Source organism: Moschus berezovskii, chromosome 15, assembly GCF_049115385.1.
Source record: "Moschus berezovskii isolate FMDL1 chromosome 15, NW_MosBer_1.0, whole genome shotgun sequence".
NCBI classification, from domain to species: domain Eukaryota; kingdom Metazoa; phylum Chordata; class Mammalia; order Artiodactyla; family Moschidae; genus Moschus; species Moschus berezovskii.
Window position 1 is genome coordinate 29,801,868 of NC_142474.1, and position 15,157 is coordinate 29,817,024.

Consider the following 15,157-nt stretch of genomic DNA (forward strand, 5'->3'; position numbering starts at 1 on the left):
CGCAGCTTTGAGCTTGTCACCTGACTGCCCAAGCCGGCCGCCCCATTGGCCCCGCCCTCAGTGGCCCAGCCCCTCCCGACCAGAGTTAACCCCCAGGGCCCAATGCTGGTCACCCTGGAGGCCCGGGGCGGGAAGGCTGTACCCTGACGTCCCTGCCCCGGTGTGCAGGAGCCTCTCTGTGCAGCGCTCAGGCCAAGGGTCAGCTGGAGGCAGTGGAAGCCCTTGGAGCCCCCACTCGCAGGAACTGTAGGTTGCCTGTTCTTTTTGCTTCTTACTGAGGTGCAGCTTGCAATCCCTCCATCGTAAGCGCAGAGTTCAGCGGGATTTACCCCGAGCTGTGCAGCCACCGGCACAATCTAATTTAGGGCATTTCCATCCGTTTACGCCAACCTACTTCGCCTGATCCTCTGGCTCTGCCGGCTCTGCGCCGCGGGATAGGGCCGCCTGGGGGCGCGGCGACCCAGCGCTCAGCTGCGCCTGCGCCTGCGCCGCGCTAGAGCCCGAGAGCGAGCCCGTCGAGCGCGCGCCCACGCCGCGAGTGCGCCTGCGCGGAGCTCGTGGCCGCGCCCGCTCCCGCCAGGGGCTCGTCGCTGGGCGGCGGGGCCATGGGGGAGGCCGAGGTGGGCGGCGGCGGCGCGGCCGGCGACAAGGGGCCGGGGGAGGCGGCCACCAGCCCGGCCGAGGAGACGGTGGTGTGGAGCCCCGAGGTGGAGGTGTGCCTCTTCCACGCCATGCTGGGCCACAAGCCCGTCGGTGAGCAGAGCGCCGCGCCGGGGCGGCCCACCCGCGTGGGGGCGGGGCGGCCGGCAACGGTCGGGGACGCGCGCTGGGCACGCGGGGCGGGGCCTCCTGCGCCTGCACCCCCGTAGACCGTGCCCCCACCTGCGCACCCAACCCATGCTTCCTCCAGCAGTCCCCCACCGCTGCCCACGCTGCCCCCTTCTATACCCAACCCCCACCCGACTCTGCCCCGTTCCTGTGCCCAGCCACCCATCCCGGCTGACTCCAGCCCTCACGTGCACCCCCACCCCTGTCCGCTCGTTACACCTCTGCTGCAGACCCCCGCCTTTTCCTCTCCCACCTCTCCCCCCCGCACCTCCTACTACTTTTGCCTCCCTACACCCTTGCAACCACTGCCCGCTCTCTCTGCCTTGCCCCCTACCTCTCTTCCACCCTACCAGCTGGCCTACCCCTCCCCCACAAGCTGACCCCTTCCTTCTGCAGGTGTGAACCGGCACTTCCACATGATCTGTATCCGAGACAAGTTCAGCCAAAACATCGGTCGGCAGGTCCCATCCAAGGTCATCTGGGACCACCTGAGCACCATGTATGACATGCAGGCACTGGTGAGCTGGACCCCCCTAACAGAGCAGCTGGCAGGGAGCCCCCTGCACACCGCTTCACGCCCCTCTTTGTCCCTGCCCCCACCCAGGTCCTGGCCTTAGGGACCTTGACATCCAGGATGTCCCACAGGTGACCAGTTGTTAAATGAGTTAGCTCTGGGTAGTTTTATGAAAACACAAACCTGGAGACAGTAGCTGGTTATTGCACTGAACCTACCTTAGATTTATGGGGGAGGCGAGGTTCAGTTAAGATCTTTCCAGGAGATAACTAGGGAGCTGAGGCCTGTGTAGGAGGGGGCTCTTAGGTTGTCAGTCCTGTGGAAAACTCCTGAGTGCTATAGGTAGGGTAGGGAAGTGACCGGGTCTGAGTCACATTGAGATGAATATGGTGGCTTCTGTGAGAACCAGGCCGACCAGAAGGCCACCCTCAGGGAACCCGCAAATGCCAGGTCTGAGGGAGAGCAGGTCAAGTGAGTAACCAGGACAGCAGAAAAGACAGGTGGGTGTTCCCTGCAGAGGAACAGCCAGAGTCAGGGCCCTGTGGCAGGTGTCAGGACTTGGGGCTGGACCGGCACCCCACCCTGTGCACCTCCCACCCCCCTCCCACTGAGACCTGGTGCTTGTCGTGAGGCCGAGAGTGAAGCTCAGACCCTCTTGTGTCTTTAACCCTCACCACCACAAGTTCCCTGTTGGCCTTGGGCAAGTTGTTTGCATCTCCTTGTCCCAAGGCAGAGAAGGGAGAGAAATGACAGTACTGCTCTGCCCCCCAGCCTGCAGTTAGCACCTGGGAACTCAAGGTCAAGCCGTTGAATTGGAGCGGGCCCACTGAAGGGCTGTGCCCACCAGTTGAGCCCCACTCCCCCAGAATTCCCATGTTCAGCAGTTTGACAGGACCCCCATGCTTGTCATGTTGGGGTGTCACCTGGCCCCCAGACACTTCCTGCATCTCCACTCCAGGCTGGGGCCCAGAGCTGGACACAGAGACAAGTACGGCAGGGCCCCTGTCCTGGGGGGCCTTTGGTGTGGTAGACAGGACAGATGGCTCTCAAGTGCAGACGCTGGCTCGGAGGGTGCTAAGGCCGTGATGCCCAGCACAGGGTCCCCGTGATACTCAGCTGTGGGGCCCACGAGGGGGGCTCTCAGTCAAGGACAGGTGGCCCTTCCTTCCTCAGTTCCTTGGACCCCAGCACCGCTATGGAGCTGATGCCATGGTCACCTGGGACCTTGTAAATACAGGTCTGTGGATCCCACCCCATGGGATGACCATGGGTCCGGGAGCTCTCAGGGTTTGTGAAGCTCCCAGCTAGCAGTAGCACATTTACTCACTGACCACCTGGCTTATTAGCTCAGCTCCCAAGTTGGGGACTAGAAGCCCTGTCTCCTGAATCTCCTCCCAACCCAGGGACCCTTCCTGCCAGCTCACCTTTCCCTTTGTCTGGCGGTGGTGTTTCTGGCTCTCTGTCCCTCTGGGCCTACGTGATCTGGGGAACAAGTGGAGCCTGACGAGCATTCCTGGTGCCTCCTCCATTTTGCTTTGTTTGTCTGGTTTCTACAAGAGAGAACAAAGGCCTCAGGCCCCGCGCCTGCCCACTGCAGCCCCTCGGGACAGTCATCTGTGCTCATTGGTCACTCCTGAGTTGGCTCTTACATCTCAAGTCACATTTTCTTTTAAATGTGATATTTAAAATCATATTTTCTTCTTTGCTTCTAAAAAAAACCAAATGAACCCTTATTTGTCATCAGCACGAGTCTGAGATTCTTCCGTTCCCAAATCCAGAGAGGAACTTCGTCCTTCCAGAAGAAATCATTCAAGAAGTCCGAGAAGGTATGACTCAGGCAAGGGCAGATTTAGGAATGGGAAAAGGTGGTGGTGTCAGGTTGAAGGTCACGAGCCTCAGAGAGTGAGGGTCACTGGCTGGGTGGTGCTAACCCTCCAGGACGGGGCAGTCTGGGGGCCTCCAGGACAGGGGCAGACACCTCCCAAGTCGGGAGCAGCCCCTGGCCTGAGCCACCGTGGTCAGGCGGGACCACAGTGCTCACCACTACGGGCTCCAGGTCATCATCGGCCATCTCCCCACAGGAAAAGTGATCATCGAGGAGGAAATGAAAGAGGAAATGAAGGAAGATGTGGACCCCCACAACGGGGCTGATGATGGTAAGTGTGGAGCTTGCCCTCCCACCCTGGGGCCCCAGGGCATGGACCCCAGCCCGGCAAGGCCTCCCCATCATGGGCAATGGGGTCATTCATCTGTCTCAGCCGCTGAGAAGGCAGCTTCCGTCTGCTCGGGGAGAGCCTCCCACACAGGGGAGTCACTCTCAGGGCCAGCTTGGGGGGTGGGGGTGCAGGAGGGTGTAGAATGGGTGGCGGCCTTCTCAGTGCAGGGCAAACCCCGAGAAGCAAGGATGGGCACAGCCATGCAGGCACCCCCAGCTAGGGAGGAGCCTTTTGGGGTCGATGTCATGTACATAGGTATAGATTTTTGTAACTGAACAGGAAGATGAAATAAAATTTTGGATATTCTGTTTTCAGCCAAATGATTTTGTCTCCCAGTTTTTTCATCTTCAGGAAGCTTGGGGAAAGCAACAGAAAAGTCCAGCAAAGACAAAGAAAAGAACAACTCGGACTTGGGGTCCAAAGAGGGGCCAGACAAGCGGAAGCGCAGCCGGGTCACCGACAAAGTCCTGACCGCCAACAGCAACCCTTCCAGCCCCAGTGCGGCCAAGCGGCGCCGGACGTAGACACTCTCAGTAGGCGGGTGCTGTGGTCTCCAGGCAGTGGGCAGGTCAAATGCCACTAGCCCTGCTGCCTGCCCTCAGGTGCCAGGGGCTCCTGAGGTGCCACTCAGACCATCTGGGCTCGGATGGCCCCCACTGCCCAGGATGGGTCCCACTCAGATGCTGAGACCCAGGACGTGTGAGCCCAGGCCGCGTCCTCTCTGGACACTCATGGGTTCCATTGCGTTGGCTCAGCTGCACCTGGGGCTAAGTGTTGGCATGGGCCTGAGGACCAGGCTGCGTGGGCAGAGAGCGGGCACAGCAAGCAATAAAACATGGACTGCCTCTCTGCTCTGAGGGGCCCGGGTCTTCCCGTTTGTCCGTCTGTCCACCGGTCAAAGGCTCGCTCTCAACTGACTGCAGCCTCAGGGGAGCGTCAGGCCGCAAGCGCTGGCCCTTCCACCACCAGGGAGACTGAGAACTGGGTACTTTGCCTCATTCACCTGTACTGTAACGATGTATATAATTTGGTTGGTATTTCACTATTTAATTTTTAAGAAGCCTATTTTACTAGGGTTTTATATGAAAAAAGTACTGCAGAAGTTGAACCTGTGTTGTATTTTTTCCTGAGATGTTTTGTTTTAAGGTAACAGACTACTGAGATGCTTTTCACTCAGTTTTTATATGCCAGATACAGAATTTGTAGCGGTTATTTTTGTATTCTCAAGTCACTCCACTCGCAAACAGACCAAATGAATGAGCCAGAGGGAGGCAGGCGGAAGGCGGATGCAGCCTGGGCACCAGGCTGACCGAGACACACTTGCTTTTAAATGAGGGACATTAAAGCGCAAAAAAGCAACTGGAGTTGTGTGATTTTGATACCAAAGTTAACTTTTCTTATAGTAGGAGGTTGTCTTTTTCCAAGATCTATAACTGAAGCTAGGCTTTGATGTACTTGGGTCACTTGATACAATGAATATACAAACTAGTAACAGGTCTAGAGTGGCTACTTTGTTGCATGTGAGCATCCCTTCGTGAAGAGAGGCACCCAGCTGGAGTGGTGCCTGGTGGGAGTGGTGCTTGCTTCCCAGCAGCATGAGAACTGACGCGGAGCTCAGGCCTCCCAATTGAGAGAGGTGGCGCTCACCCTCATCCTGACAAACCACGAGGACACTGGTGCCACCCATCCCCCCAACATCAGCCACAGGCAGTTGGAAATCCCTGAGCCCATGGAGCTCCGTGGGCTGAGAGGTGGCCTGGTGGGGGGAGGCCTGCACCTGCTGCCCCAGTAGGGCCTGCAGTGCCTGGCACGGAGTGTCTCATGTCAGGTCTACTGACCCTGAGCAGCCCTGGCCTTCCGTCGTGACTGCCCCGTGCAGGAAGCTGAGGCAGAAGCTTACACCCCACAGTCAGACCTGGTGCCTAAGGGCCCCGTGGGGTGAGATTCCAGGAGAAGATCACACTTTCAGAGGGGCCTCCTACCACAGGGAGGGGCATCTAGACGGTATCCTGGTGCAGTCGGGTATGACTGGCACTTGCAAAGCAGAAGCTGGGCCCCATCTGAGAACAAGTCTTGTGTGGCAGCAGGCGGTATGGGAGGCTGTGCTCTGAGTGCTGCAGCCGGGGGCTACAGCCCTGTGTCCTCCAGTGCATGCTTGTCTGTTTTCTGGTAGAGGTGGGGGAGCCTGCCCACCCACCCAAGTGCTCTCAGAGCGCCCCAGCACCCATCAGAGCCTCATCAGAGGGCCCTATCCCTCCAGAAGTCACACCCAGGGTCAAGTCGCAGCCAGCTGCAAGTCAGTTAAGAAGTCCAGGCCTGTGGCCACAGTCTACAATAGGCCAGCCTTGCACAATGCCTGGCAGCCTGTTTATTTATTGCCTGCTCCTTGGGACACCTATCCTGGCCATCAGTGGCAGAAGATTTGCAGAAATGCCCAGAACTCCACACCTGGAAGGTTGTCCAGGTGAGGTGGTACCCAGACAGGTAACGGAGGTTGGTAAGCCTGCAAGGAGTTGGCACCAGCATGAAGAAGGGTCTTCAGCTGTGCCCATGGCCAAGACTGGCAGGTTCTGTCCAGCTCTGAGCTGTCCCCAGATGCACAGCTCAAGGACTGTGACATCCTTGGGCACACCAACCTGAGGCCTGGCAGCCTGCAGGATTGGGCAGGCCCTCAGTCTCTGTTGACCAGCCCTGAGGGTGACCCCAGGTCATTCCTGCCTCTGGGTGTCTGGGTCTTTACCTGGTGCCTCCAAGTCAGTGACGGCAGCACCCGTGCTGTCTTACAACCATTACCTGCATCAAAGGGGACAGCATGTCAGGCCCACGAGGACACTGCACTATGGGACTCTTGGACAACTTGGGGGTGTCCTCCTAGGGGCACACTTGTGGGGGGACATCTGCTACAGACAAGCTCCAGGGGGGCCACCCTTCAGGGGGACACCCTCCCTGAGGTCATCTTTGGAGGGATCATGGTGGAGAGAGGTGCCCTGCAGGGGAGTGTTCGGAGGGGAAGAGACATTCTGGGGGACCTCCTCAGGGGTCGGGCTTCCTGTCTGCATTCTTCTGAGGAGAACATGGGGGCGGGGCAGTGGTTATGGACATCTTGCGGGTAGGCGTCTTCCAGGGTGGAGGAGGCCATTCTCCAGGGGAAAGGGGACCTGGGAGGATCCTGAGAGGGTACCCTGGAGAGCAGCCCCTAAGGGTCCTCTCCAGGGAGAAATCCCTACCTAGGTGGGCATGGAGGGGGACAACCTCGGGGGAGAGGGGAGCGTCCTCCGGAGGGGCTTTCTCGGGGGGAGGGATATTCTCGGTGTGGGAGGACAGGCCTCCTTCAGAGGGACATCCTTGGAGGGTACATCCTGGGGACGGTCCTCCTCCGGGCTGGGCGGACCGAGACGGCAGCCCCGGGCCCGCCTCCGGCCCGCCCCCCGGCCCGCCCCCACGCTTCCTCCCTGTTTCACTTTCGCTTCCGCCGGAGCGGGTCCCGCCGCCACCGGAGCATGGAGGACCCGGACTGCGACTCGACCTGGGACGAGGATGAGGAGGAGGACGGCGAAGGCCCGCGGGCGGAAGCCGGCGAGGATGGCGAGACCGGCGCTCCGGTGAACGCGGAGGCCGAGGAGGACGCGCGGCCCAGCGCGCTCCAGGTGCCGCCCCCGCGCCCTGGGAACCCGGCGCCCCTAGGGAGGCCGCGGCGGCAAAGGGGGCAAAGCCCGGCTGCTGGCAAGCCGTTCCCCGCCCCGCCGCGGGGCCAGGTGTGCAGGCACCTCCCAGAGACCCGGCCTGGGGCCCGGCTCCCCATCTCCAGCGGTTGCCCCCTTCCCGCCCTGTCCTCCTGCTACTCGCGTCCTGGTCCCCAGGACACGCTGAGGTCCGGCCCGACCCGCTCCCCCGCGCGATCCCCGACCAGGGCACCTTGCAGGGAATCCGGGGCCACCCTCAGACCCTTGTCCCCAGGGCCAGATCGGCGTGGCGACACTTCCTCCAGAGGATGGCCCCAGCACATCCTTGACTCCCCTGTCACATCCCAGCCTCAGGCCTTGGCTCTGTCCTCTATACAGACCCAGCCCTCAGCTCTGGCCCTCCTTCACCACCTCTCTCCTGGAGCTGTTGTCTCCACCTGGGCTCCCCCGCCCAAGACTCCACCCTTCCCCAGGCCCCAGAGCCCCCAGCCTGCCCCACCCGGTTGACCCTCTCTAGGTGCAGCTCCTACCTGCTCTGACTGGGGCTGACCTCATGTCTTCTGGAGGTGGCTTTGGAGGCTACATGTGTATTATTTGCCTGAGCCAGGGCAGCTGGTGTGCCCACCGGCTCCTCGTTGTCACCAATGGTTACTTATCATAACCATGGTTATTCAACATTACCGGCAGTTACTTGCTAGTACTCACTGGGTGTCACAATCCTTTAGTGGGTGCCATTGCTCCCCCTGGGGTTCCAGGTGAGAGGGAGGGTTGCAAGTGATAGTTGTCACCATGTGTCCCCCTCCCTCTGGGACGAGGGTATCTTGGCACCGTGTCTGGGGAAGCTTGAGTTCAGCCTTAGTGGTCTCAGTGATGGACTATCAGTGCTGCAGATGAGCACTCTGGTGTTCAAATTTCTCTCCGGGACTTAGACTGGTTGGTCAGCGAGAGGAACCCCAAGGGGCTCCTGGGCCTGCTGAGAAGACTGGCAACCTCGGCACATTTCGTGTTTCAGGCGGGCGTGAGTTCCTAGGGTAGGTAGGCTGAGCAGTGGTCAGGGTCACAGGGTAGGAATCCACCTCTTCCCCCAAGAGGATGCCCACTGGACGTGGTGCAGCTTAGGTGGGAGGGTGCCATCCTCACTGTAGCTCCATGGGCCACACTCCTAAAGCAGTGCTTCAGCACGTGGACCTTCCTGTGAGATGCCCATGGTCCTCTGACCTCTTCCCTGTCCCTCTGCTATGGCTTCTCTCCTTCTACAGAGTCCCCATCTCCTCTGCATTCCCCCATGGTCCTTCCTGGCAGCTGCACACTGGGTCCCAGTGTGGCTTTTTGGTGCTTCCTCCTGGACGCTGTCATTTGTGCATCTGTGGTGCTGGCCCTGCTCTGAGCTGTGCACATGACCAGCATTGGTCAGGACCCGCCCTCTGGACCGACCCAGGGAGGCTGAGAAATGGATGCTGATGGGGGGCGGGGCAGCTTCTGCTGAGTTTCATTTCCACCCACTGTCCATTGACCTAACCGGCATCTGGCTAAGAAACCCCCTTCAGAAGCATCTGGGGCTCTAGGTGGCAAGGCCACTGCCCTTGGGTATACAGCCCCTTACGTGTCAGCTTAGAGCGCAGGGCAAGGAGGAAGTGTTGGGGGAGGCGGGGTTCCCAGAGAAGGTCCTGGACTGTGATGCCAGCCAACAAGGGAGGAGAAGTGATGCTGGAGTTGGGGGCACCCTAAGAATGCACATTGGCCTGGAGTCCTCAGGGCTCACTCCAGCTACTCTGGCCCCTCTGATATTGCTGGCAGCTAATCTCAGCCCTTGCTGCCCTCACCGGGGTGGGGCCTCCCTGGGGTAGGTCCTGCTTGCTGGCTGCCTTGAGGAATGGGGAGGGTCTCCCCACTGGGATCTGATCCATTCTTTCTCTCTAGCTCAAGGTGACAGGGTCCCGAAACTGGCGAGCTGCACGGGACACACGCCGATACCGGCACCACTACCCGGTAGGTATCTGTGCACAGCCCCACCCCCACAGCCCACCAGGACTGAATCCCTCCTGTAATCATGGGGTGACAGCACCACGCCCTGACTCCCACCACAGCACCCTCACCTTTCACACCATGACAGCACCAGCCACCAGCTCATCCACAGGAGGCCCCACCAGCCCATCTCATGGCTTCTGTTGTCCTCAGCCGCTGCCCTCTGCACCCAACAGTCTCAGGGAACCCTTGGGCTGTCTCTGGGGTGCAGATGAAGGGGACTTCCCAGCCCTGGCCCACATTGTTGAGGAGGGGATGGTCGTCACTGGTGGTCAGAGGTGGCTGCTATCTCCCAAGTGTGAAGGCTGGTCCTCCCCTGTGGTGTGGGGGACCCAGGCTTGGCACTTGAGATCTTTCCCAGCCCTCAGGATGTCTGGAGGTTCACAGGCCAAGAAAAGGCAACACCTCCTCCCTCCCACCCGCCCTGGGAATGCTTCAGTATGAGGGGTCCTTGGAGGCAGCCTGTTTGGATGACACCTTGTCACCGTTCTCTGGTTCCGTAGGATCTGGTAGAAGGAGATGACAATGGCGACATGCTCAACCTGAGTTTCTACAAAAATGAGATTCGGTTCCTGCCTAACGGTGTGTACCTGCCCAGCTGCTGGCAGCTCCATTCTGGGGGTATTCCTCTCTCCTCTGCCTGTCTGGTCTGCTGGGACATAGTTTGGACCTGTGGCTTTCAGATATACCCCCACAGCACCCCCTCCCCCCCGAAGCTGCTGAGGGACTCCCAGGGCCCCAACCCTTGGCCTGGCCTGGACACAGTGGTCACCATGCTCCAAAGGGCCAGGCGATGAATGCTGGTGGCTTTGCAGGCCCACAATCTCTGTCATGACTACTCGACTCTGCCTCTATACTGAGGAAGCTGAATGCATAAACTAACAGGAAGGAATGGTTTATACCTTTTTAAACATTTGGGGAAGTTTTATGGTACAATAACATTTATGACGTGAAAATCATATGAGATTCAAATTTCAGTGTCCATGGTGAGGTTTTTTTTTTTTTCATGGTGAGGTTTTATCAGAACCTATCCACATACATGTTGTCCATGGCTCCTTTGCTGCACACTCCAGGGGCCACACAGCCTCAAATATTCCCTTCCAGGCCCTTTGCAGAAAGTGGGGGGTGCCCTGCGGAGACCAGGCTGCAGCATGGGGCTTGGTGGCAGGCCCTGTGTGAGGGCAGAACTCCAGCTAGCAGCCTGTGGTTTGTGGGGTGCAGCAAGGCCCCCCTTCTGCAAAGACAGGTACAGGTCTGGGACCACTCGCTCTTCCCCTGTGGGGCCTCCCGGGTCCTCCCGCCCAGAGTGCCAGCATGACCTGCCCACTCCGGTCTGCCCTCTATCAGCCGTTAAGGGTTCACCTTCCAGATTGCACAGTGGTGGTCAGCCTAGATTGGGTTAACAGCACAGGAGGTGTGCACAGCCTGAAGCTACCAAGCCCCAAGGTCCTCATGAAAGGGGCGAGGGGAGGGGCTTCCGGCAGTCCCCCTGACTTGTCTCTGTGGGGCTCCCAGGCTGTTTCATTGAGGACATTCTTCAGAATTGGAAGGAAGACTATGAACTCCTAGAGGACAATCACTCCTACATCCAGTGGTGAGTTGGCGGGGCTTCAGAGGAGGGGCTTGAGGCCCCGCCCATACTGGATCCTGGCTCCGCCTCTTCCAGGCTCTGCGCTTACTGAGCACGCGCACTGCCCTCTGTGCCTGCTGCCTGGCTCTGCGGGCAGGGGCGTGCTAAAGGGAAACCAGGTCTGGGTTCTCCAGCTGGAAACAGCCTCAGCTGCGGGGGGTTGACGCTGGCTTTGGGGGATAGCAAGAGCAGTCGACTAGCTGGCTCGTTGGAGGCCCCATGAGGCTGTCCTAAATCTATCTGCAGAGCCCCTCTGCCGCAAGGGCGGGTTCTAATGGTGCCTTAAGGTGCTCTCCGGACGCTGGCCTGCAAATGCAGTGTCCTTTAAGGATGGCTTGCAGGCGACCGACCCAGGGCACAGGATATCCCTGAGAATAATTCCGCAGCATTAATGGTGGGCGGCGAAGAACATGAGAATGAAAGGGAATGGTGGGGAGGCGGGTCGCTGTCTGGCAGGTGCCCTCCTGCTACGCAGGCAGGCTGGACTCTGGGTGGGCTGGGACTCCTGTGGGTGAGTGTCCTGGGCCCTTATCCTGGGCACTCCCCCTGGAGCTCTCCCATCCTCACCCTTTGACTTTATTGACTGGGGAGAGATCACAGCATGTGTGGCACGCGAGGTCCAGCCAGCCCTGCGGGAGTTGAGCAGAGAGCCCCAGGGGCTGTGTGTGCCACTTACCAGGCCTGTGCCATCCCTTCTCTCACAGGCTGTTTCCGCTGCGGGAGCCGGGGGTGAACTGGCACGCCAAGCCCCTCACGCTCCGGGAGATCGAGGTGAGCTCTGGAGGTCGCAGTACGGGTCACAGCTAGCCACAGGTGTTCACGGGTTCCTTGGGGAACAGGAGCCGAAGGACTCCCCTGCCCACAGTTTTATTATCTTCCCTCATAAGTGGTCCTTGCCTCTGGCCCTCAGTGCTCCTTGCAGGCTTCCAGAGAAATCTGACTGAGAGGGTTGCTCATGTCCAGGGGTCTAGGGAAGGAGCCACAAGCAGAGTCAGAGTGACCAGGCTTTGCCTTGGTCAGCCCTGGTTTGGGCTGGATCGATGATGCTTGGAGAGTGGGGAGGGGGCTCCAGGAGCCTGGGAGGCTGAGCATGTGTGCTCAGGAAACAGGATGGGTGCTTGCAGTCCCGTGTCCAGCCCTGGGGTCCCTGAGGTCTTCCCGCAGGTCAGGGAGTTCCTCTAAAGGCTACAGCACATGCCTCAGGCTGGGGAGATCTGGTGCCAGTTCAGAGTCAAGTGAGCAGCCCTGGGCTCCTGCGCCCTGGCCCTTCACCCTGACGGTCTGAGCCAAGGCCGCAGATGAATTTGGGCCTGAGGAAGGTGTCCAGCTTTTGGCTGTCTTGCACTGACACTGAGCTCTCTGCCACCCTTGGGGACTTTTCCAGGCATTTAAGAAGTCTGCGGAGGTCAGGGAGCGGCTGGTCCAGGCCTACGAACTCATGCTGGGCTTCTTTGGGATCCAGCTTGAGGATCGAGATACCGGCCGGGTGTGCCGAGCACACAACTACCAGAAACGCTTCCAGAACCTCAACTGGTGAGCAGGCCAGGAGCTTGGGGGTCTGCACAGCTGGTCTCTGATTGCAGAGGAACATCTCTGGGGAGGGGGCCTGCAAGGCAGAGCCTGAGATTCCCAGCATCCTCTGAGCTTGTGGAGGTGGGACAAGGGCAGAGTGGGGGCAAGACAGCTGGGTAAGGATGGGACCAGGTGGGGCAGGACGGGGAAGGGAGCGGGGGGGAGTAGGGGTGAGTGCCACCTGATTCAGCTGTGGGATTCTTGACTGTGGCCTGCCACCCATGTAGGCGTGGGTTGGGTTGCCAAGGGCTCCATCACTTGTACTACATCCCTGAGCATCCCACCTGGGGGTGTGTGGCAGACATGCTCCCCTCGCCCCCCTGGGATGCACTGGGTGGAGGGGGGGTAGCTCAGGGCACGTGGACAACAGACCCCTGCCTGTAGAAGGTCCCCATCTGGTTCTTCTCCAGCCGTGCTGGGGGTGGGTGTTCCATGGGACCAAGGGGACAGTCACCCTTCTAGAGAATACATCACAGTCCTTCACCTACGCGATCCAGGCCCATAGGCCATCTTCTCGGGGACCTGAGGACAAGGTAGGAATGGGGACCGACTTGTGGGCTGGAGTGTCTCTGCTGGTGGATACCAGCCTCTTGGGGGAGTATGAGGGGGGCTGGAGAAGGGCGGTCTTTGGCTGAGCACCGCCCACCCACGTGCAGCCCCACCAGCGCCTCCTGTCCCCACCAGGCACAGCCACAACAACCTCCGTATCACCCGCATCCTCAAGTCTCTGGGGGAGCTGGGGCTGGCGCACTACCAGGCACCCCTGGCCCGCTTCTTCCTGGAGGAGACGCTGGTGCGGAGGCAGCTGCCGGGCCTGCGGCACAGCGCCCTGGACTACTTTGTGTTCACCGTACGCTGCCGGCACCAGCGCCGCGAGCTGCTGCGCTTCGCCTGGGAGCATTTCCGGCCCCGCTGCAGGTTCGTCTGGGGGCCCCAGCACAGGCTGCAGAAGTTCAAGCCATGCTCACCACCCTGCGCACCCCGGCTGGCCTGCCCCAGACAGGCGAAGGAGGAGGAGGGCCCCGGTGAACCCCCCCTCGAAGCCGGCACCCAGAGGCATGCCTGCGGGCTGGGGAAGCATGAGGAGGCAGGCCTGCGGGCTGAGGGTCCCCAGCTACCTGGCACAGAGTCCCAAGAGGTCAGAGCCCTGGAGAGGGACCAAGGAAATGAGACCAGCGAGGAGCAGGGACCAGAGTCACCAAACCCCAAGGAGAGCAAGAAGAGGAAGCTGGAGGCGAATCTGCGGGAGCGGGCCCTGGGGGAGCCAGGCGCCAGCGCCTCTGAGGTGGAGAAGATCGCCCTGAACCTAGAAGGCTGCGCCCTCAGCCAGGGCAGCCACAGGGCAGAGGCCCAGGAAGTGGTCAGCCAGGCCCCAGAGGAGGCCGAGCAGCCCTGCCCCCAGCTCCCGGGGACCAAGGTGGCTGATGAGGTGAGGAAGCGAAGGAAGATGGACCAAGGTGCCAGTGATCACCCAGAGGCAGCAGCCGATGGTGGCACCCTGACACTGGCCACCACTAAGCCCCCTGCCCCATCTGAGTGCTCAGAGGCTGAAGAGGGTGCAAACGGGGTCAAAGAGGAAGCAGAAGGCCAGGCAGGGCTGGAGCAGAGTGCCCCTGGGAGCCCAGCCACTGCAGGACCGGAAGTGGAGGAGAGGGCGGAGCCCACAGAGGGGGCGACTTGTGTCCATCCTGGAGAGCCTTAGGGAAGGGGACGCCCGTAGGCCTCCTGGCCCTGCCCTACCACAGGCCTGGGAGCCATGTTGTCAGCTGTTCTCAGTGTCCAGCTCTGGTGGTCACTGCAGCTGTGAGGAGGCCAGGCCCAGCCCTCGGGGAGGCTGAGGCTTCAGCCTTCTTTCTTCCACCTCACTTCCCACCTCCTCCCTCCTCTGTGCTGTCACCTCCCCTACCCCCGCCCCCCGCCCCAGCCTTTGTAACTTAGCCCTTCAGGGTCTGGAGGGGTGGGAGGGGGCGCTCATTTTCTTACTCTGGTGCAGAGGTCTTTTCTGAATAAACTCATTTGACTTTGAGTGTTTTGGTATGGACGGCAGCCTGTGGATGGCCAGGGCAGGGGAGGGGCTGGTTTCATGAGTAACTCTGGCTGGACTCCTGGGTGCATGTGGCCCAGCTGTGTCACCACTTTGCTGTGAAAGTGCCTGGGGCGCGACCCTGATGCAGCCCTCCCGAGCATGTGTGCCCCCCAGTGTACACCCCCCAAAATGCACCCTGGCCCCATGGCTACCCAGAGCCTCTGGGGCTGGGCATTGGGTCCCTAGGCTGCCTTTTGTCACTGATTCAACGCTGTGGAGCAGTGTCAGGTGTGCCCTGATCTGGGGTTCTGTGATGCGCCTCGGAGCACAAGCTCTGTGGTGGTTCCATGGCTCTGTCCCCTCTGTCCCCGCCCTGGCAGCCACAGCCGTCCTCCACACAGGGACCCTGGGCCCTCCAACCTGGCATGGGAACAGAGTGTCACCCTCCTTCAGCAGCCCCCAACCCACAGGGCATGCTGCCGTCAGCCTGGCTTTTTCCCCTGGTCAGGACTGACCTCTCCCCTCCTGACACGTGAAAGTGGTGGAGGTCACATCTGGTGGTGGGGGGCAGGGGGAGGGAGCCTAGTTCATTCTGCGGGTTGGGAGCTGGGACCTGCGTCCCGCTAACATGCTCCCCTGACAGCTCCTGTCCTGTGTATGGGG

The 15,157-nt window shown here is 60.3% G+C and overlaps 2 protein-coding genes across 2 annotated transcripts; both read left to right on the forward strand.

Moving 5' to 3' along the window:
* Positions 1 to 526: 526 nt before the first annotated feature.
* MRGBP (MRG domain binding protein) lies at positions 527 to 4,999 on the forward strand. Its single transcript, XM_055433690.2, has 5 exons — positions 527 to 753; positions 1,225 to 1,346; positions 3,087 to 3,168; positions 3,424 to 3,498; positions 3,895 to 4,999. The coding sequence occupies exons 1-5, from the start codon at positions 606 to 608 to the stop codon at positions 4,080 to 4,082; spliced, it is 615 nt and encodes a 204-aa protein (XP_055289665.1). The 5' UTR covers positions 527 to 605; the 3' UTR covers positions 4,083 to 4,999.
* Positions 5,000 to 7,008: 2,009 nt separating this feature from the next.
* On the forward strand, positions 7,009 to 14,494 carry OGFR (opioid growth factor receptor). The gene is made up of 7 exons (XM_055433680.2): positions 7,009 to 7,205; positions 9,162 to 9,230; positions 9,770 to 9,848; positions 10,782 to 10,860; positions 11,601 to 11,667; positions 12,281 to 12,429; positions 13,153 to 14,494. The coding sequence occupies exons 1-7, from the start codon at positions 7,059 to 7,061 to the stop codon at positions 14,168 to 14,170; spliced, it is 1,608 nt and encodes a 535-aa protein (XP_055289655.2). The 5' UTR covers positions 7,009 to 7,058; the 3' UTR covers positions 14,171 to 14,494.
* Positions 14,495 to 15,157: the final 663 nt, after the last annotated feature.